The sequence below is a fragment of the Budorcas taxicolor genome, chromosome 10 (assembly GCF_023091745.1).
Source record: "Budorcas taxicolor isolate Tak-1 chromosome 10, Takin1.1, whole genome shotgun sequence".
Lineage (NCBI taxonomy): Eukaryota > Metazoa > Chordata > Mammalia > Artiodactyla > Bovidae > Budorcas > Budorcas taxicolor.
The window spans coordinates 9,474,149-9,496,497 of NC_068919.1; the positions used below are offsets into that span (position 1 = coordinate 9,474,149).

Genomic DNA, 22,349 nt, shown 5'->3' on the forward strand with positions numbered 1-22,349 from the left:
TCTGTAAAAGCCATGAGGGAAGCTCCCATAACTCCAAAACAACTGAAAACACAACCTCACAGGCCTTCAACACTTACATTATATATGTTTATAAGAAAGTATATTCTGTAAAAACTTTTCTATTCCTAACCATTCATATACTATCACCTTATCCAGACTGTCATAACAGCTTCCCAACACTGCCTCCAGTATCGGTTATCTCCAATTCCATCTACACAGGACTAACAAAGTTTCCCGAAACAAATTCTCAAAGTCTCTCTTGTAAGCAAAGCAAGCTAAAAAAAAAAAAAAAAAATTCTATTCACAATCCTTCCAAAGCCAACCTTCACACACATTTATTGTTGCTCAGTCACTAAGGCATGTCTGACTCTTTGCAACTCCATGTGCAGCACGCCAGGCTTCCCTATCCTTCACCATCTCCCAGGATTTGCTCAAACGCATGTCCATTGAGTCAGTAATGCTATTTAACCTCTGCTGCGCCCTTCTCCTCTTGCCCTCACTCTTTCCCAGCATCAGGATCTTTTCCAGTGAGTTGGCTCTTCACATCAAGTGGTCAAAGTATTGGAGCATCAGCTTCAGCATCAGTCCTTCCAATGAATATTCAGGGTTGATTTCTTTTAGGATCGACTGGGTGAATCTCCTTGTAGTCCAAGGGACTCTCAAGAGTCTTCTAACACCACAGTTCAAAACCATCGATTATTCAGCACTCAGCCTTCTTTACTTATGGTCCAACTCTCACATCAGTATATGTCTACTGGAAAAACCATAGCTTTGACTAGACCAAAATCACTGCAGATGGTGACTGTAGCCATGAAATTAAAAGACGCTTACTCCTTGGAAGAAAAGTTATGACCAACCTAGATAGCATATTGAAAAGCAGAGACATTATTTTGCTGACTAAGGTCCGTCTAGTCAAGGCTATGGTTTTTCCAGTGGTCCTGTATGGATGTGAGAGTTGGACTGTGAAGAAGAATGAGTGCCGAAGAATTGATGCTTTTGAACTGTGGTGTTGGAGAAGACTCTTGAGAGTCCCTTGGACTGCAAGGAGATCCAACCAATCCATTCTGAAGGAGATCAGCCCTGGGATTTCTTTGGAAGGAATGATGCTAAAGATGAAATTCCAGTACTTTGGCCACCTGACGCGAAGAGTTGACTCATTGGGAAAGACTCTGATGCTGGGAGGGATTGGGGGCAGGAGGAGAAGGGGACGACAGAGGACGAGATGGCTGAATGGCATCACGGACTCGATGGACGTGAGTCTGAGTGAACTCTGGGAATTGGTGATGGACAGGGAGGCCTGGCGTGCTGCGATTCATGGGGTCGCAGAGTCGGACACGACTGAGCGACTGAACTGAACTGAACTGAACTGACTAGATAGACCTTTGTTGGCAAAGTGGTGTCTCTGCTGTCTAGATTTGTCATTGCCTTTTCTTCCATGGAGCAAGCGCCTTTTCATTTCATGGCTGCAGTCACTATCTGCAGTGATTTTGGTGCCTGAGAAAATAAAATCTGTCACTATTTTCACTTTTTCCCCATCTATTTGCCATGAAATGATGAGACCAGACTCCATGATCTTAGTCTTTTGAATGTTGAGCTTCAAGACAGCTTTTTCACCCTCCTCTTTCACTTTCATCAAGAGGCTCTTTAGTTCCTCTTCACTTTCTGCCATTAAAATGGTATCATCTGCATATCTGAGATTATTGATACTTCTCTCAGCAATCTTGATTACACCTTGTGAGTCATCCAGTCCAGTATTTCAAATGATGTACTCTGCATATAAGTTAGTAAGCAGGGTGACAATATACAGTCTTGAGATACTCCTTTCCCAATCTGGAACCAGTCCTTTGCTCCATGTCCGATTCTAACTGTTGCTTCTTGACCTGCATACAGGTTTCTTAGGAAGTAGGTAAGGTAGTCTGGTATTTCCATCTCTTTAAGAATTTTCTACAGTTTGTCATGATCCACACAGTCAAAGGCTTTAGTGTAGTCAACAAAGCAGATGTGTTTTTGGAATTCTCTTGCTTTTTCTATGATAGAATGAATTTTGACAATTTGATCTCTGATTCCTTTGCGTTTTCTAAATCCAGTTGAACCAAATTAGCAGGAAACCAAAACATATTGGAACAAAACATATACTACCTCTGCTGCTGCTGCTGCTAAGTCGCTTCAATCGTGTCCAACTCTGTGCAACCCCATAGACGGCAGCCCACCAGGCTGCCCCGCCCATGGGATTTTCCAGGCAAGAGTACTGGAGTGGGTTGCCATTGCCTGAGAAGGTGATGGCACCCCACTCCAGTACTCTTGCCTGGAAAACCTCATGGACAGAGGAGCCTGGTAGGCTGCGGTCCATGGGGTCGCGAAGAGTTGGACATGACTGAGCGACTTCCCTTTCACTTTTCACTTTCACGCATTGGAAAAGGAAATGGCAACACACTCCAGTGTTCCTGCCTGGAGAATCCCAGGGATGGGGGAGCCTGGTGGGCTGCCATCTATGGGTCACACAGGGTCGGACACGACTGAAACAACTTAGCAGCAGCAGCAGCAAACTACCTCTAGTTGGTATATAATCAAATAAGCAGGGAACCAAAGAATACTGGTAGAGTACAAACTACCTCTATTTGTTTCACTATTCAAAAACATTCTTGATCAGTAAGTATTTGGACTATAAGCCAATTTCCAAGACAAAGTTAAATTAAAAATGAATAAATTATAATTTTAGTTGGCAAGTTACAGCTATTTAAGTAACAGCAAGTCAAGTGAGGACACACTAAAATATAAGCATATTTTACAATATTAATAAAATAACATATGTGTTATTATTGTGCATAGTTACCTAATCATGATTTAGAAACTAAATACAAAGTATAGGATAAAAACTTCTGCTAATTCCTAAGATACACATTCAAAGCTCTAAGGACCAAACTCTCCCGCATCAGAAAACAAAGCAGTTCAAGGGAAACTCTCATTTTCAGTTTTAACTAGTTGCACAGAATGATTCGTTAAGAATTTGTTTTTAACTAAAATAAGTTTAAGAAAACATTTAACTTGAATTCATCAAAACTTATATAACTTCCAGTTAAGAGGAAACAACGGTACAGTAAAGAAAGTAACCAGACAAACCCAGAGAACATTCTGCACGACTTGAGAGTTCAGAAGATAAAACAACCAAATATAATGCAGTATAACTAGTATAGGTGAACCAGTTATAGAAGAATTTAGGGTAAACTGGTATTTCATGAGATGAAATTTTACTGAAGTAGAAATAGGGAACTAACTAGAAAAAATATGCTACAAAATATTATGTGTACTATGACTTTTATCTTGGTTTAAAATATATTATGTACAGACATACACACATATGACAGATGAACACTTATACAGAAAAGAAGGATCTGGGGAAAACTGCATTAAGATATTATAACTGATACGTGATGGAAATATAATGTTTATATTAGTTTTTCTAGTTTGTATTTTCTAATTTTCAACTGTATTCTTTTAAAATATTTTAAAATATAAAGAGTTATTTAAAATAAAGATATAAAGCAAAACAAAAACTTAGGACCTCAGTAAAGATGATTTTTAATTATTCCTACCAGTAAAATTTACTATGCATGTATGAGGCATCATGCTAGGTGTTTCTAACTATATGTTAGTCTTTTCAAAACTCTTATTAGATAAATACAAATATAATGAGCAGAGGATGAGATGGTTAGATAGAATCACTGACTCAACAGACATGAATTTGAGCAAACTCCAGGAAATAGTGAAGGACAAGGAAGCCTGGCATGCTGCAGTCCACGAGGTCACAGGGTTGGACATGACTTAGTGACTAAACAACAACCTTATTAAGTGCTCACAACAATAATTTCATAACAGAGAAATACATACAGTCTTCCAATCAACTGCAAAACATCTTAGGCTCGTATCCCAGGAATCCAATTACAAAATCAAAAGGAAAATGAAGAACAGTAAGCATACAGGTACCAAACCAAGTAACCTATAAAAACCTGATTTTTAGTATACAAACAAATAAATAAATGCTCCATTAGTACACTCAGAATTACTTGCTGAACTTACATACTTTTAAGCACTGTTTTCAAAAAGCTGTGAATTATTTCTTGTAATGGTTTTTACATACCGCTGCATTCCTGCTCTGAAGCAAAGGCTTTGTATTCCGAATTAAAAGTCTATGGTCTGGATCCATAGTATATGGCCTCTTCCTTTTGTCAGCCTTTTCCTTCTGCTCCTCATCAGAATCATAGAAATCCTTCTCATTGTCCTCTAGGCCATCACCCTACAGGAAAGAAATCCAATTCCAAGCTTAGTTCAGACCTGGAACCACCCAGATACTACACAAAGAAAACTTTTTAAAAAACATCTACAATAATGATAATATTTTACGAATACTACTGTGGAGGCAATTTGAAACTATGCTACTTATATGGAAGAAAGGCCTTAACTTTTTCTTGTATTTTATGGCACAGTAACTGTCCTTTAGTGCAATAGATAATATTTTTATATTATATAGCAAACCTCACATTAAATTAGCATAGAAATACCCACAGTCGTCCAAAGGGAAAAGCTGACCATTAAATTCTAACAAAGCCTATGATATGATACTACCCAAAGCTGAAAACTGTTTCCATAAATTATCAGTCTCTCTGTAACTGGATCAAAGGGTCAGAGGAAAGAAGAAAATTGTTTGAACTGCAACACACATAAAAGAAATCGTTAATAAAGTTTGACAGGTTAAAAATTGGTAATTAAAAAGGCCCCTGTGTTGTCAAGAAAGACTAAGTTTGAGATTTATGCATATCCCTGAGACTTGATTATATGCTTTTGTCTTACACTTTTTATTTATATGAATTCTTTATTATCTGTCAGTAAATGTAGCCTATAGGTGCATGGGTCCGTGCGTGCAGTTGTTCCAACTGTTTGAGACCCCCCGGACTGTAGCCTGTCAGGCTCCTCTGTCCATGCGATTTTCCAAGCAAGATGACTGGAGCAGGCTGTCATTTCCTCCTTCAGGGGGCCTTCCCGACCTAGGGATCGAACCCGTGTCTCCTGCATTGGCAGGATTCTTTACCAGAGTCACCTGGGAACCCCAGCCTACAGGTAAGGAGTCCTAAAAATAAACAACAACAAAAAGCACACAAAGAACATATTCAAGTGGAGCCAGTGCAATTACGAGGGCTTCCCACGTGGTGCTAGTGGTAAAGAGCCCCCCTGCCAATGCAGGAGATGTAAGAGACACGGGGTTGGTCCCTAGGTCGGGGGAGGAGGGCGTGGCAGCTCACTCCAGTATTCTTGCCTGGAGAATTCCACAGACAGAGGAGCCTGGCGGGCTACAGTCCATGGGGTCGCACAGAGTCAGACATGGCTGAAGCAACTTAGCACACACAGTGCAGTCACTATTTAGAGGTGATTTCTGTTACCATGTACCTGGAACGTATTTTCCACTTCTGGGAAGATGGAATAGATATACTTATTCCTATTCCTCTTACTAAGAACAACTAGAAACCTAAGACATTATATATAAAACAATTTAAGAAAAGAAAGGCAGAGAGAAGAAAGGCCGGATATGGACACCTCAGGAACCAAAGAATGATACAACAGTTGAGTTCCTTGGATTTTCATTTTCCCTCGTATATTAAAGACTGGGTGGAAGAGAAGTGAGTTAATAAGAAAATCAATTAAATATAGATTAAACAAATCCCCCCAAAGCCTGCTCCTTGTAGCCAAAGAACCAAGAAAAAGAAAGTCTAGCAAGACAGAAAACTTTTCAAGAAAATAACTGTTCTAGTGCAGTCAACTCTAGAGAAAAAACCATGACCCTACCCCTAATCCCACAAGCAAAGACTGACAAGGAGAGCCTAGACATCCACTCTTCTCCTCAGCCTCCCACTGGGGTGCTATCAGAAAAGGCCAAGATAGAACTGAGATTTTAATCCCCACCAGGAGGTAACACGGTGTGGGGAGCTTGGACATCCAAGTCTGCTGATCAATACGGAGGTTACTTCTATCCCTGGCTCCCCTACGCTGGGCGCAGAGGATGCTTAGTGGATACTCCACCCAGGACTTGCAGCAACACCAGCCCATGGTAACAAGGACACCCCACTCTGAGGTGTCAGTGGAAGACAAATCTGGAACAGTCATGAGACACATCCATCCCTCCCAGCCAGAAAGCTATCAGGGGAGTAACAGTGCGGAGCCAGATCCCATATTCACCCATAGTAACAATGAGCCCCCTGAGGTGTCAATGGGGGGTAAGGGGAGAACCTGGACTTTTAATGTGACCTGACACTAATGAGATGGCAGCACCCCACTTTTCTTTGCTGGAATAGTCTCAAACAAACCCAGCTAAAACTTAAAATTTGAATAAGATCCACAATCTCATAATATCCAAAATTTCCACGTTTCAACAAAAAAATCATTCAGCATTTCAAGAGCCAAGCAGGGAAAGCGGATTCCCTGGTTAGGGAACTAAGATACCACATGCTGCGTGGTGTGGCCAAAATAATAATAATAAATGGCCACAAACATGAAAAGATGCCCAGTTTCACTAATAAAGAAACAAATGAAATAATATTAAAAAAAAAAAAAGAAGAGGCAGAAAAAACAACGTATTCACTGGCAAAAAATGTATGCAACTACACGTGAAACTTACTCCTTGGAAGAAAAGCTATGACAAATCTAGACAGCATATTAAAAAGCAGAGACATCACTTTGCTGACAAAGGTCTGTACAATCAAAGCTATGGTTTTTCCAGTAGTCATGTACAGGTGTGAGAGTTGGATGATAAAGAAAGCTGAGTGCTGAAGATTTGATGCTTTTGAACTGTGGTGCTGCTGAGTGCTGAAGATTTGATGCTTTTGAACTGTGGTGCTGGAGAAGACTCTTGAGAGTCCCTTGGACTGCAAGAGGATCCAACCAGTCAATCCTAAAAGAAGTCAACCCTGAATATCCATTGGACAGACTGATGCTAAAGCTCTAATACTTTGGCCACTTGACGTGAAGAGCCAACTCACTGGAAAAGACCCTGATGCTGGAAAGATTGAAGGCGTGAGGCAAAGGGCATGACAGGACGAGATGGTTGGATAGCATCATCGACTCAATGGACATGAGTTTGAGCAAACTGCGGGAGACAGTGGAGGCAGGGAACCTTGGTGTGCTTCAGTCCATGGGGTTGCAAAGGAGTCGGACACCACTTAGAACTGTACAGCAACAACATATGAAACAAGGGGCTAGTGTCTAGAATATATAGACCACTCCTAAAACACAACAGTAAAAGGCCAATTCCGTTTAAGAAAGGACAAAAGATATCCTTATAACTGAAATATGTCTCCCCTAAAATTCATATGTTGAAGCCTCAAGGTGACCATATGCTTAAGTAGGGACTTCAAGGTTAAATTAGATTTTATCAATGGTATTCTAATCCAATACAACTGGGATTCTTACTAGAAGAGAGAAAGGCATATTAGAACACAGTAAGAAGGCAGCCATCTGTAAGCCATGGACAGGCAGCTTGGGAGAAGCCAAACTTGCTAACACCATGATCCTGGACTTCTAGCCTCTTGGAAAAACTGTGAGAAAACGATGAGAAATAAATTTCTTTTTATTTAACCAGTCTGTGGTATTTTGTTATAGCCTTAGCAAACTAATACAGACAATTACCTAAGAAGATATCCAAAGGGCAAACAAAGCACATGAAGCAATACAAATTAAAACCACTGCAAGGTGCTTTTGTTATGGCATACACATCAGAATTGCTTTCATCTAAAATTAAATGTAAAAGTACTGACAACACCAAATGACAGTAAGGACATTGAGGAAATGGGTCATTCGTATGCTGGTGGAGAATGTAAAACATTACAGTCACTTTGGCAGGTTGGCAGTGTCTTACAGAACTGAACCTATATTTACCATATAACCCAGAAATTACACTCTTAGGCATTCATCACGGAGAAATAGAAATTAATTCTCACAAAGATTTGTACATCATAGCAGCTTTATCCCTATTAGCCAAAATGGAAACAACACAGATGTCCTTCAATGAATGGTTAAACAACTGGTTAAGCAAATGGTTAAACATCTACGCCATGGAATACCACCCAGAAATAAAAAGAAAGAAACTACTGATACACACAATTCTGATTAATGTCCAGAGAAGTATACTGAACTTGAGTGAGAAAAAGTAATCCTAAAAGGTTAATATTGTACGATTCCATTTACACAGCATTCCTGAAATGACAAAATTATAGAGATGGAGAAAAAATTAGCGGTTACCAAGGGTTAAGGGGCAGCAGGGTTAGGCAGACGAAGGAAAGGAGTTTAGCTATTAAATGGTTACATGAAGGATATTTGTGATGGAAACGTTCTGAATCCTGAATGTATCAATGTTAATACCCTGGTTTGCAAGATGTCACCATTGGAGGAAAATGAATAAAGGTTACACCAGATCTCTCTATATGATTTCTTACAACTGCATGTGAATCTACAATTATCTTAAAATAGAAAGTTTAATTAAATAAAATTAAGGAGAAAAAATCAGCAAATCATTTAAAAGCAATTTGCGTATATTTATCCATTGTTATAAGATAACAATAAAAGAAATTACCTAAATTGTTATAGTTTAACATCACCTAATGAATTGTTTTCCTTGTAAGTACTTTTAAGACACAATCTTTACTTAAATATCACTGAAAACACTTTTCATCAAAAACATGACCTTTAGGTTTCTTAGAAGTAAGAATAATATTACCCCAGTGTTTCTTAAATCGACAATAAAAAAATTTTAAGAAATTCTCCAAACAAAAGAAACTCACCAAATTTATACTCTTTGAAAACAAAAGGCATTTTTTTTACAAAAGGCATTTTAAAAGTAATACCCATATTTAGAAGTAAACTAGAAATTATAACATTATCTTCTTCAAATACACAATTCAAAACAAATTACTTGTCTAAGTGCTTAAAAAGAAGGACTACAACTGAGATAAACTTTTATATCAAGGCCAATACACAAATAACTTATTCTTTAAGCCTAAGCACTCACATACAATCTTCAGTGTATATTAATCAAACAAATGTTCAAAATCAACCTGAAATTGATATGATGAAACTGCTATATTTATCATATTCATGAGTATGAAACACACTAACAAATAAAATCTTCAAACGTACATAATGCTGCCTTTTAAAAAGTTTATTCATTCATTCCAGTTCTCCTTCACTATTAACTTTATTAAAGCCCAACTATGTTATTTTAATAAATTATATTTGTATTGCTTATTGTAGTATATAAGAATTTAGGATTATGGCAGTAAGAAGACTATTAAGGAATTTTTTTCTTTCATTAGTATCTTTCCCACATACAAAGATCTTACAAAGCTATTATGTAAAACTTATATAAATTAATGCTTCAAATGTTTTATTAAAGATTTATAAACTAATTCTTTCTTAACATTTAACATTAGATAAATTAGTGTAATTTACTAAAATGAAAGGGATTCTTTGAAATAGTACAAAGTTTTAACAACAGGATAATTGGATAACAAACACAAAGAACATGTTGCTTAATACCTAAAATAGTTATTGATATGAGCTATTATTTCAAAGTATATTCCTGTCAGAAGAAACTTTCTCTTACACTTTCTGTGAAATTTCAACTTAGTTTTATTGTTATGAGAACAGTATGGCATAGCTTTTTAGATCTGGCTGCTAATTACTAACTATATATTTTTATCAGCAGCATAATTCTCTTAAGTTTGAACTAAAAGGAAAAAAAATTTAAGGATTGATTAGGTTAATGAAATGAAAGAGATGAGGCTTCCTCACAGGATTGGTGCCAATCTGCAATAACTTAATATCTGAATCTCTGTCACTGCTAGCTGTTTTCTTAGGTTTTCAACCTATGAGAACAGACACGAGCCTAAACAGGATCGAAGAGAGATGCATACAATCAAACTGGGTAATATCAGGTCATGGCAGCTCAGTATCAGGGCTGCCTCTACGATCGTTGTTAATTTCTTGACCTCTCCTTCTCTTCATTTCCTCACTTGTAAAATGAAATAAAAGCAGTATCTATATCATGAGTGTGTGCGTGTGTGTACGCGCTTAGTTGTGTCCACCTATTTGCAACACCAGGGACTACAGCCCACCAGGCTCCTGTGTCCATGCAATTTTCCAGGGAAGAATACTGGAGTGGGTTGCCATTTCCTTATCCAGGGCATCTGCCTAACCCAGGGATGAAAGCCCAGTCTCTTGTCTCCTGCAATGGCAGGAGGATTCTTTAACATTGGTGCCACCTAGGCAGCCCAAATAATATTATGAAAGTGTTCATGAAGATTGATTTGTTTAGTGAAAGTATATAACCACTTACTGTTCAGTGAATATTAAACACTCAAATAGTAGCAATTAACATTGCTTTTATTAAAATTTTTTCTAGAAATTATTACCTCACTTTAAATCAAATATCCCCAGATGCAAAATATGAAGAAAAGTTTCCCCTGAAACCCTAGCCCTAAAATTATCCCTCAGAAAAGAAACTGCCTCCTATTTGAGATTTACAAGTGTATCAAGAGGCTTTTGTACAGGTGCTTCATTCTGAACCAAAACGTACTGTTTAGGGAACTCATTACACTAAAACAACTTTAATCAATGCTAGTTCCAGTTGCTTAAAAGAAGTCACAAACCCCAGGGACAAAATGTCATTAAAAGTAACACTTAAAAGATTACTTTTTAAAAACAGGTAATATAGGATCACAGAGTTCTGCTTCTAATAACAGGCAATTTGGGATAAACCTTAAAGTGAGCTAGGAAAGAAAAATGAAACACACTTGTTTCAAGGCACTGAAAAGCTAAAAGAACAGTGATGAATTATGCAGGCAAAACCCAGAAGTAGTGGTAAACCTAGAAATCTAACAGTTGAACACCTGCAATTGTTTCTCCACCCAAAGCGTGAGTTGTTATATACATAACAAAAATCTGAAAGGCCTAAAGAGCTTTTAGCAGATTCACAAAAATTACAGAAGCAAAAGCTGGTGATCAGGATCCACCAAAAAGCAAGATCCCTAACTCTCCTTAATCTCTGGTTTTAAGTCCTGAAAGTCTATATCCTAGGGAGTTAAGGTCATAAAACTGAAGCTCATATTTTAATCATGTCAATCTAGAATTGAAGTGAATGAATGAACTCAGATTGCTGATGCCCTGATCAAGTAATAATCCACAAACAAACCAAAACTAATCATCCAAAGCTTCAAAACTAGTTCAACAATTTTTCAGAAAGTAAGGAAAGAGGGCAAAAAAGGGGGAGGAAAAAGCAGTGTCACTGAGGGTCAGGATATTGTTTCCATTTGAGAGGGAAAGCAGGATATTAAGTGGAAAGTGAGGAATTAGGGGCTTCTGGTGAATACTTATAATTTGTTTCTTAATCTGAGTACTCGTCATCAGTGTCTTCAGTTTGCAAAAATTTATGAAGCCATTTGCTTCTGACACATACACATTCAGTTCAGTTCAGTCGCTCAGTCTTGTCTGACTCTGCGACCCCATGAATTGCAGCACGCCAAGCCTCCCTGTCCATCACCATCTCCGAGAGTTCACTCAAAGTCACGTCCATCGAGTCGGTGATGCCATCCAGCCATCTCATCCTCTGTCGTCCCCTTCTCCTCCTGCCCCCAATCCCTCCCAGCATCAGAGTCTTTTCCAATGAGTCAACTCTTCGCATGAGGTGGCCAAAGTACTGGAGTTTCAGCTTTAGCATCATTCCTTCCACTTTAGAATGGACTGGTTGGATCTCCTTGCAGTCCAAGGGACTCTCAAGAGTCTTCTCCAACACCACAGTTCAAAAGCATCAATTCTTCGGTGTTCAGCTTTCTTCACAGTCCAACTCTCTCATCCATACATGACCACTGGAAAAACCACAGCCTTGACTAAACGGACCTTTGTTGGCAAAGTAATGTCTGCTTTTCAATATGCTATCTAGGTTGGTCATAACTTTTCTTCCAGGGAGTAAGCGTCTTTTAATTTCATGGCTGCAGTCACTACAGTGATTTTGGAGCACAAAAAGGTAAAGTCTGACACTGTTTCCACTGTTTCCCCATCTATTTCCCATGAAGTGATGGGACCGGATGCCATACATTACCTATTTCTAAATATGCATATAAGAAAAAAGCAATGATGTGAATGTAAGTTTTAAAAAACAAAGACAATAAAGAGAGAAGTTAAAAAATGAGGCTATTAGACACGAATTTTCAAGAACTGAGACCTAACTATGGACAATATATTCAAGGAATTAATGATAAGACTGAGTCTTTTGGTGGGGATTTCAACCCTGTCTGGAGAAGGGAAAGGCTACTCACTCCAGTAGTTTGGCCTGGAGAATTCTATGGTCTGTACAGTCCATGGGGTCGCAAACAGTCGGACGTGACTGAGTGACTTTCACCTGTATTATTATTTTTAAACTAATTCTTGTTTGGCCATACTGGCAGATACGTGGCATCTTAGTTTCCTGACTAGGGATCAAATTAGTGCTCCTTGCATTGGAAGCGCAGTGTCTAAACCAGCGGACCACCAGGAAAGTCTCTCAACCTCGTATTATTTTTACAGAAAAGTCAGATTCACTTTTTTACATAACTTTGACATAAAGTGCCATAATTTCAGCAACCACCAGGACAGATCAGACTTAGGATGATTTATGCTCTCTCAGAGAAAACAGCCCAGATAATCAAAGATATTAAGTGATGCCTCATACTTTGTATCTTAGATAACTTAGAACAACTCCAAAATAAACATTCTTAATCAACATTTTAAATGTATGGTGGAAAGCATTTTATTTTCACCTTGTCAAGAAACATTTTCTGTTGCTGTTTGGTTAAACAAGTAAGGTAAACAAGATACAATCAGAAGGATGCTTAGTCTGCTTAAAAGTAAATATAGATAAAAAAGGTTTCAAAGATCCTGAAATCTATAGAAAGAAACTTCCATTTGCTCAACTTAGTACATCAACTTAGTACTAATTGTACATCATATATGAAAAAAGCAGATGAACTAACTCTAATATATCTTCATGTGCATTGAAAAAAATATTTTAGAAATACTTTGTTTCTAATGGAATTGCTTAACTTTTTAAAACAGTTTAAAAAATACCTTCTAGTGTATTTTTATCTAGCTATTAACATTATGCAGTTTCAATTCATGGGCTTCCCAGGTGGCGCTAGTGGTAAAGAACCCAACTGCCAATGCAGGAGATTTAAGAGGTGTGGGTTTGATCCCTGGGTTGGGAAGATCCCTTGGAGGAGGGCATGTCAACCCACTTCAGAATTCCTCCTGGAGAAGCCCAAGGACAGGGGAGACTGGCAGGCCGCAGTCCACAGGGTCACAGTCGGACACAACTGAAGCAACTTAGCACGCATGCACACATGAGGTTTTAATTCATACAAAACATCTATAAATTTAGAATTCAGTAGAAAGGCCTTCCCTACAAAGCTGCAACAGCAGTTATTAGGTATTATGTATTAGTAATAGCAGCCTTTAGGTATTATGCTAAATTCTCATTCAGAGTATATTATGCATATAATCTTAACCATCTAATCTCCTGATTCTCGGATAAAATATGGTACAATTTAGAAAGAAAAAATGTTAACTTGTATCTTTCATTTGCTACCAAAGGGCAGGAAAACAGAAAATTGTTTTAGAAGTGCTTGCATCAAAAAACTTTTTAAAAATCAACTATTATATATATTGTTTGTACTGAGGCTAAAGAAATGAGGTATTATCACCCATGGGGACTTTAATGGGTATTAATTAAAACATTTTATACAGTGGCTTATGTTGGCAATTTTTCTAAACCTCATGATCATTTAAATAATTTCACCTTTTATAACAATAAATTACTGATTATTACAAAGAGAACCATTTAACAGAAATCTGATGTAAAAAACCAGCAATGAACTGTAAAACCTGCTCTTTTGCACCTTGGAACACAGCTGGTTCTAAAACTAAGGCAGCTAAAATAAATCTAGATCATTTTAGCAACAAAATAATGATGTTATCAGTTCATAACCCAAAGAATAAAATAAATATCTATGAATCCATACTTAGGAAAATAAAATGACTAATAAATAAATAAATAAATAAATGGGGGAGGAAAGGCAAGTCTTCCTTACAGAAGGATTTCTAACAATAATTATGCTAATAATGACTGAGTACTACAGGCTTAAAATACACTTCCATGGCAGGATCCATATTCTTGGAATATCCTGAGATGACGTGCATCTCAAACAGCCTATACAGAAGCAAACATGGCTCCTACGGAAAAGTATTGAATGGCTCAAAAAGGAACTCTGGAAATAACAAGGACACAAATATAGAAAATCTTTGTGATGAAACTCATGGGTATAAAAAATTATATTTATAAATAAAGATTTTTCTACTATTAAAGTATCCATACATGTAGAAAATGAAATTATATACAATAGACAACCTTCTCCATCTTACACACTCAACTGAACCAAAAAAAAAGGTTAAATCCCTTACCTGGAAAATGGAGACAGCTTTGTAGTTTCTTTAAAGACAGTGTTTTAGAAATACATTCTGAATAGATATGGGTGAAATTATATAATATCTTGAATTGTATATAAAATTTGGGACAGAAGTGGGAAGAGGCTTGAGTTAAAGTGAGAGTAGCCATGAGTTGATGACTGCTGCGGCTAAATGATGTATACGTGAGGATTCATTAGACTGTTGGCCCTATCTTTGTGCATGCTTAAATTTTTCAATAATTTAACATTTATACAGTGAGTCTGACTCAAGATCAAACTATAAAGCTACAGTAATGAAAACCAAGATAGTGTGGTACTAATGAAAGAATAGACAAAGAGATTAATGGAACAGAACAGGGAATTTCAAAAAAGGCCTGCATGAATATATATAGTTAACTGACTTGTGACAAAGGAGCAAAGGTAATACAGTAGAAAAGAAATGGTCTTCAACAAATGGTGGTGAACATCAACATGCAAAAAATAATCAATCTAGACACAGACCTACAGCATTTATAAAAATTCACTCAAAAAGGATTAGAGACAAATGAGGAACAGCAAGCCATAAAATTCCAGAATGTAACGTAGGAGAAAATCTAGATGACCTTGGTATAGTGATGACTTTTAGATAACACCACCAAAGGCACAATCCATGAAAGAAATAACTGACAGACTGAACTTCATTAAAATAAAAACTGTCTGCTTTGTAAAAGCTGTCAAGACAAAGGTAAGACAAGCCACAGAGTTGGAAAAATATTTGGAAAAGATTTATCTGGTAAAGGGGTGTTATCCAAAATATACAAACTCAACTATGAGAAAGCTAACAACTCAATTAAAAAATGGGCAAAGGATCTGAACAGCTAACTCACCAAAAAAGATACATATTTTCAGGAAGATATATAGATTTGGAAAGATCCGCTGGAGAAAGGATAGGCTACCCATTCCAGTATTCTTGGGCTTCCCTTGTGGCTCAGCTGGTAAAGAATCCGCCTGCAATGCGGGAGACCTGGGTTCAATCTTTGTGTCAGGAAGATACCCTGAGAAGGGAAAGGCTACCCACTCCAGTATTCTGGCCTGGAGAATTCCATGGATTATAGTCCATGGGGTTGCAAAGAGTCAGACACAACTGAGCGACTTTCAGTTTTCACTTTCAAGCTTCTGAAAAGATGTTCAACATTACATTACATCTAATTAGGGAAATGCAAATTAAAACAACATACTAGTGCACATTCGGAGAAGGCAATGGCACCCCACTCCAGTACTCTTGCCTGGAAAATCCCATGGACAGAGGAGCCTGGTAGGCTGCAGTCCATGGGGTCGCCGAGAGTTGGACACGATTCAGTGACTTCACTTTCATGCATTGGAGAAGGTAAGGGCAACCCACTCCAGCGTTCTTGCCTGAAGAATCCCAGGGACAGCGGAGCCTGGTGGGCTGCCGTCTATGGGGTCGCACAGAGTCGGACACGACTGAAGCGACTTAGCAGCAGCAGCAGCAGTGCACATGTGTCAGAACGGCCAAAATCCAGGATACTGACAGCACTAAAAGCAAAAGAAGTTCTCGTTCACTGCCAGTGGGAACACAAAACAGTACTGCCACTATTAAAGAAAATCTGGCAGCTTCTTGCAAAATTATATATGTTATCATCAAATGGATGAGTAATCAGGGGCTTTCCCTGGTAGCTCAGATGGTAAAGAGTATGCCTGCAATGTGGGAGACCTCGGTTCGATCCCTGGGTTGGGAAGATTCCCTGGAGGAGGGCATGGCAACCCACTCCACTATTCCTGCCTGGAGAATCCCCGTGGACAGAGGCGCCTGGCAAGCCACAGTCCACAGGGCGGCAAAATCAGACAAGACTGAGCGACTAAGCACACACACATATGAGTAATCAGAGTCCTTGGTTTACGCCAGAACAAGCTGACACAGAAATCTGCACAGCTTTACCCGTAACTGCCAATTTACAGAGGCAAGTGAGATATCCTTCAGCAGGGAAATGGATGAATAAACTCTGGGGCATCTAGATAATGGAATATTATTTGGTCCTAAAGAGAAATGAGCTAACAGAGACATGAAAAGACACAGAGCATCCTTAAACTCATATTTACTATTCAAGGTAGTCAATCCAGGAAGGCTACAGAGTGGATGATTCTAACCAAATGATACTCTGACAAAGGAAAACTATGGAGGCAATTAAAAAAAAATGATTGCCAGGATTTGTAGCAGAAAGAGGAATAAATAAGCAGAATACAGAGAATTTTTAGAACAGTGAAATTGTTTTATAAAATATCACAATGGTGGGGTCAGGTCATTATACATTTGTCAAAACCAACAGAAGGGACAACATGAGCAAGCCTTAATGTAAGTGGTGGACTTCAGGTGTTAGTGATGTATTATTAACATACGTTCATCAATTGCAATAAATGTACTACTACTGTGGAGAAAGATGTCGACAGGGAGGTAGGCAGGCATAGGGAATATAAAGGAACTCCTTGCATTTTTCACCCTATTTTGCTATGAACCTAAGACTGGTTTAAAAATAAATTTAAAACAAATCTTTTAAAAGAATCAATGAGTTTAATATATCTTGTTTCATATGAAAGTAGGTCTCTCTCCACTCATGTACTGACCACCCCAAATGCTAATATAAAAATCAAAATAAAATTAACTTTTCATCAAGCTCTAGAACATTGACTTTCAGTAAGAGAAATGCTGGTTACATTAAATATAAGCTTTATGAAGTCCAAAAAAATTACCTATTATTTCATAAAGCATATTTCTGGAAAGGCACAGTTTATAAATATTATCATTATTCCTGCCATCTCTTTCTTTAATTACCATGGTGTTGGCAGTAGCCAAGAAAGAGACACTGAGTATACCTACTTGTCTTCTGAATTCCAAGCAGCCCGCAGGGCGCTGCTGCTGTTGCTAAGTAGCTTCAGTCGCGTCCAACTCTGTGCGACCCCAGAGACGGCAACCCATCAGGCTCCGTCATCCCTGGGATTCTCCAGGCAAGAACACTGGAGTGGGTTGCCATTTCCTTCTCCAATGCATAAAAGTGAAAAGTGAAAGTGAAGTCACTCAGTCATGTCAGACCCTCAGCGCTAGCACCAACTTAAGATCTAAACCAGAAGAATACAATGACTGCACTCTACCGTGGACACAGACTACTACATAATGCTTAAAAGCTACAGGGGAATATATCAGGACACTGTCATGCCATGCGATACTCACTCATAACAGCAAGCTTGAGCTACTTTAACAAAATACCACAGACTGCGTAGCTTAAACAACAGACATTTATTTTTCACAGTTTTCTGGTGAGAATCCACTTCCTAGATTGCAGCTGGCTGCCTTCTCACTATGTCTTCACACGGGCAGAGAAAGAGAAAGGAGGCACGCTCTCCAATGCCTCTTCTTAGAAGGGCACTGTTCCCATGATGAGAACCCCACACTCACAACTTGACTGAAATCTAATTCCTTCTCAAAGTCCTCACCGAAAAATACATCACATTGGGAGTTAAGGATTTCAACACGTGGATTTTGAAGGACATAAACATTCAGTCCATAGACACCACAGTATACTGGAGGGGCACCATGCTCACAATGGGTCAGAATTCCCTGACAAGATCAGAGTGAGGAGGTGACTGGCAGTATCATAAATGCTTCATTAAACTATTCAGTATGAATGGCACACATTTGCTTTCTTTTTTAAAGTCCGTCATTTTGAAGTTTAATATTTTTCTCAAAAAAAAAAAGTAGCCTCTTTCTCCTCAAATTAGGTCTATATAAAACAACAGAAAACATATATACTGGTTTGAAATATTTTTTCCTTCCTTGAGGTAACTGCTCTGCTCTTCACTTTATATGTCTTTATACCACAGCCTAGCGACCACTACACCACAGGTGGAAGTATGGGTTTGAGAATGCTCGAACACTGAACACCCCCCAATACATCACAATTATAGAAACACCTGTGCCCAGTAACTTTGACTTGAGTCAGTCTGAAAATCCAGAGCACTCAATCGCCCACAACACTTCTCATTTTTCATGACGACACGTTCAGCGCCAGTACTTAAGAGATGCGTTTTCAAATGTACTGGTTTCCATATCTTGTTACTGAAAAATCTAAAGACTCTACATAAGGCATTTTCCTATGTTACTCTGCAGTAAGATGTACTCATGACACAAGCTGATGTTCAACCTGAGTTCTAAGACATGAGAAAGAGCGGCCCCAGTCATCTGAAAACTAACCAATCTCAATCTCATGACCAGAGAAATAAGATAAAGTTTTTTGTGCAGAATGCCTTTTCAAGTGGTTCTCACTCAATCATAAACTACAAAATAAAATTAAACCCAACTTAGGTAAAATTAATCATGACTCCTCACATATTCACTCCCACGCCCGTGTGTTCAGTCGGTAAGTCCTAAGTCATATCCAGCTCTTTGCAACCGCACGGACTACAGGCCACCAGGCTCCTCTGTCCATTGGATTTTCTAGGCAAGAAAACTGGAGTGGGTTGCCATTTCTTCCTCCAGGGGATCTTCCCAACCCAGGGATCAAACCTGCATCTCCTGTGTTTTCTGCATTGGCAGGCAAATTCCTTACCACTGGGCTACCTGAGAAGCCAGACAGATGGATGTAAACACATGTATACATCACTGATTATCATTTATCTTCAACCAAAACAACTTCTTGCAGTATCACTTACAATACAGTTCTCCTATGTATGAATTTTTCAATTTAGTTTATCTGAAAATGTCTTCATTCCATCTTTATTTTTGAAGAATGCTTTTGCTTAATATAGAAATCTTTGTTGATAGATTTTTCTCTCAATAATGTAAAGACATTCCATTGTTTCTTAGACTCCATTGTTTATCAGCAGTCAGTCATAATAACTGTTTCTCTGTATATAATGCATTGTTTAATCTCCATCTGCTTGCACGGTTTTCTCTTTTCCTTTTGATTTCAGAAGTTTGACTATGATGTACAAAGGTATACCTTTTTATTTCTTTTGCCTGGGAATTTGATGTGTTTCCTGGATGGGTACACTTGTTTTTTTCACCTTTAAACTTGAAATTTTTTTCGCTTTTATTTCTTCAGGTATTACTTCTATTCCATTCATTCTTTCCTCTTATTTAGGGATTTTAATTACAAGGATTTCATTCCATGTTGTTCACACGGCCCTGAGACTGTTCACTTTTCTTCATTTGTTTCTCTCTTGTTTCTTCAGAATGAATAATTTCTATTAATCTATCTTCAGGTTTCTCAACATTTTTACAGCCTTTTCCTGGCTGTTAAATCTATCTAGCTCCTTTTTCATTTAACCATTGTGTTTTTCAGCACTAGAATTTCCATTTCTTTCTTTCTTATAGGGCCTTTATCATGTTAAGATTGCTCCTTTGTTCACTCAATGTAACTATCTTGCCTTTTAATATTTTTGCTCTGTGTGTGTGTATATATAAATAAAATAAATGTAGTAACTGCATTATTTGTCTGGTAATGGCCTCTTCTTGATGACTATGTTTCTGTTGCCTACTTTTTCTCTTGAGTATTAGCTATATTTTTGTTTCTCATGTCTGCTGACTTTTTCAAATTGTATTCTGAATACTACCAACTACACACTATAAATTCTTCCACATGTTGCATTCCTCTCACATGTATTGAAGTTTGTTATAGCAGGCACTTTACTGGTTTCAAACTCCAAACTCTGTCTATCCTAATGTGGCCAGCAAGTGAAATCTCTATTTAGTTTTTTTCTTTTCTTATCATCCAATTAACGCTTTCTTTTTTTTGCTAGACCCATTGGAGTCTTTCTCACACATGTAGAGTTGGTCAGCTAATGTTTTGGATGGTGTTTACATGTATTTCCAAGCATGCACCATCCTGTCATTCCCACACCTTTCTGGAATTTTCTCCAAACTTTTCAGGTATTCTGCCAACCTTGAAGTCTGTTCTCTAATACCTAAGTAAGTAAGACTGACTTTTCCATTATTACATGGGATTGGGAAGTACTCTGAGGCAAATTCTGCAAACCCCCACCCTGAAACTTCAGTCCTTCCCACGTAAAGTCCACTCTAGTTTTGCCTACTTTTGATCATCTGATAGTGCCTTTAGCTGCTGGTTTTCAAAATAATTTCCCAGAGAGTTAATCTGATCAAGGTATTCCATCAGCAGAAATTAAAAGCATTAAGTCCATGGAGTTACATCTCAGCCTCAGGTCAGACGTCTTCATACTTTTTCTATTAAATGTTTCTCATGCACCCCTCCGTATCCCACTTTTCTCATATTTCTAATTACTTCACGTTGGCCAGAACTGTGCTGCATGCCCATTCCTAAACTCATCACCTACAAAGGGAATGTACTTAACATTAACTGGATTAGCTTGGGCTAGGAAGCAACATGGCTTCTACAAAGACAAAATCCCTGCGGGGAATCTGTCTGCAAGGAAGCTCCTTTTGAACAGGAGTGTCTGCTAGAGACAATCAACAGCATCTGCCACGCTCTCCCATCCAAGTACTGACCAGGCCCGACCCAGCTTAGCTTCAACGATCAGAGGAGGTCGGGCGCGTTCAGGGTGCCATGGCCATAGACTGCCACATTCTCTCTACCATCCAGACAACAACGCACCAGCAGAATCTGTCTGACATAACCATTTTGGAACTCTGTAGCGTACTGAAGGCTTGCAATTTCCAGGAGAACTGCACTAATTTTAAGATATGTATCAGAAACTTAAAGTTTGTATGTTAAGTGTTAGTTGCTCAGTTGTGTCCGACTCTTTGCAACCTCATGGACTGTAGCCTGCCAGGCTCCTCTGCCCATGGGATTTCCAGGCAAGAATACCAGAGTGGGTAGCGATTCCCTTCTCTATGGAATCTTCTCGACTGAGGGATCAAACCCACGTCTCCTGCACTGAAAGCAGACTCTATCATCTGAGCCACCAGGGGATATCAGCTAAATGAAAAATAGAATAGAATAAAATGGACTGCTTAAAATTACATTATTAGATTACATAAAACCATAATTTTCTATGAGATGAATATGCAAAACTACTAAGCAGCAAAATCACAAAACTGAAAATTATAAATAACAGGATTGTTAGAAGATAAATTCAATATTAATCCTTTATGGTATAGAGTAATAAGACTAACACAGAGAAAATAAATAAGATTAACAAGAAAAATAAAAAAACAGGAAACAAATGGGGCATAGGGTCAAGAAAAAACAGTGATATAAATATCCATGACAGAATGTCAAGGACAAAAGCACAGTGAAAAAAGGACAGACATCAGAAAAGGACAGGAGAATGACTCACATTTCTTAATGTTTTAACCTTTGCATCTCTCTTCCTAAGACTCACTTATTAATAGTACATGTTCCAAGTCATAAAATACTTTTAATACTGTGAACATTTGGGGGCTCCAAGGTAAATATGGTGAGAGAAAGACAGAAAATAGACTTTTCCCAAATACAAATGGTATGAGGGAAAAATATTAAAACTAGAAAAAAATCAGTCAGTAGAAAGAAACAAGAAGAGGGTCACAAACTACTGGCATAAACTTTTAAAAAAGTTTTTTAAAAAGACAAGACCCTACAAAAATACATTCTTCAGTTCTTGAGACTGTTCATTAAGGACCCTTGCCTCTCAATCTGGACAGAAGAAAACTGAGGGGTTTTTCTTATCTTTTCGTCCTACTGAGGGTAACGTAAGGTCACAAGGGAGATTCATAGTGGAAGTAAGCGGTAAGGAGAAGCAGGTGGGAAGGTAAACAGTAAACCCAGCACTCCCTAAAAGAACTAATACTGTCCAATAGAACAG

General features: G+C 38.2%; 1 protein-coding gene across 1 annotated transcript in view; it reads right to left on the reverse strand.

Moving 5' to 3' along the window:
• The window catches only part of AP3B1 (adaptor related protein complex 3 subunit beta 1), a 239,174-nt gene that overhangs the window by 138,492 nt on the left and 78,333 nt on the right, over positions 1-22,349 (reverse strand). The window contains exon 8 of the mRNA XM_052646454.1: positions 4,139-4,294. Coding sequence (XP_052502414.1) covers positions 4,139-4,294 — 156 coding nt within the window. The remainder of the gene's footprint in view (positions 1-4,138; positions 4,295-22,349) is intronic.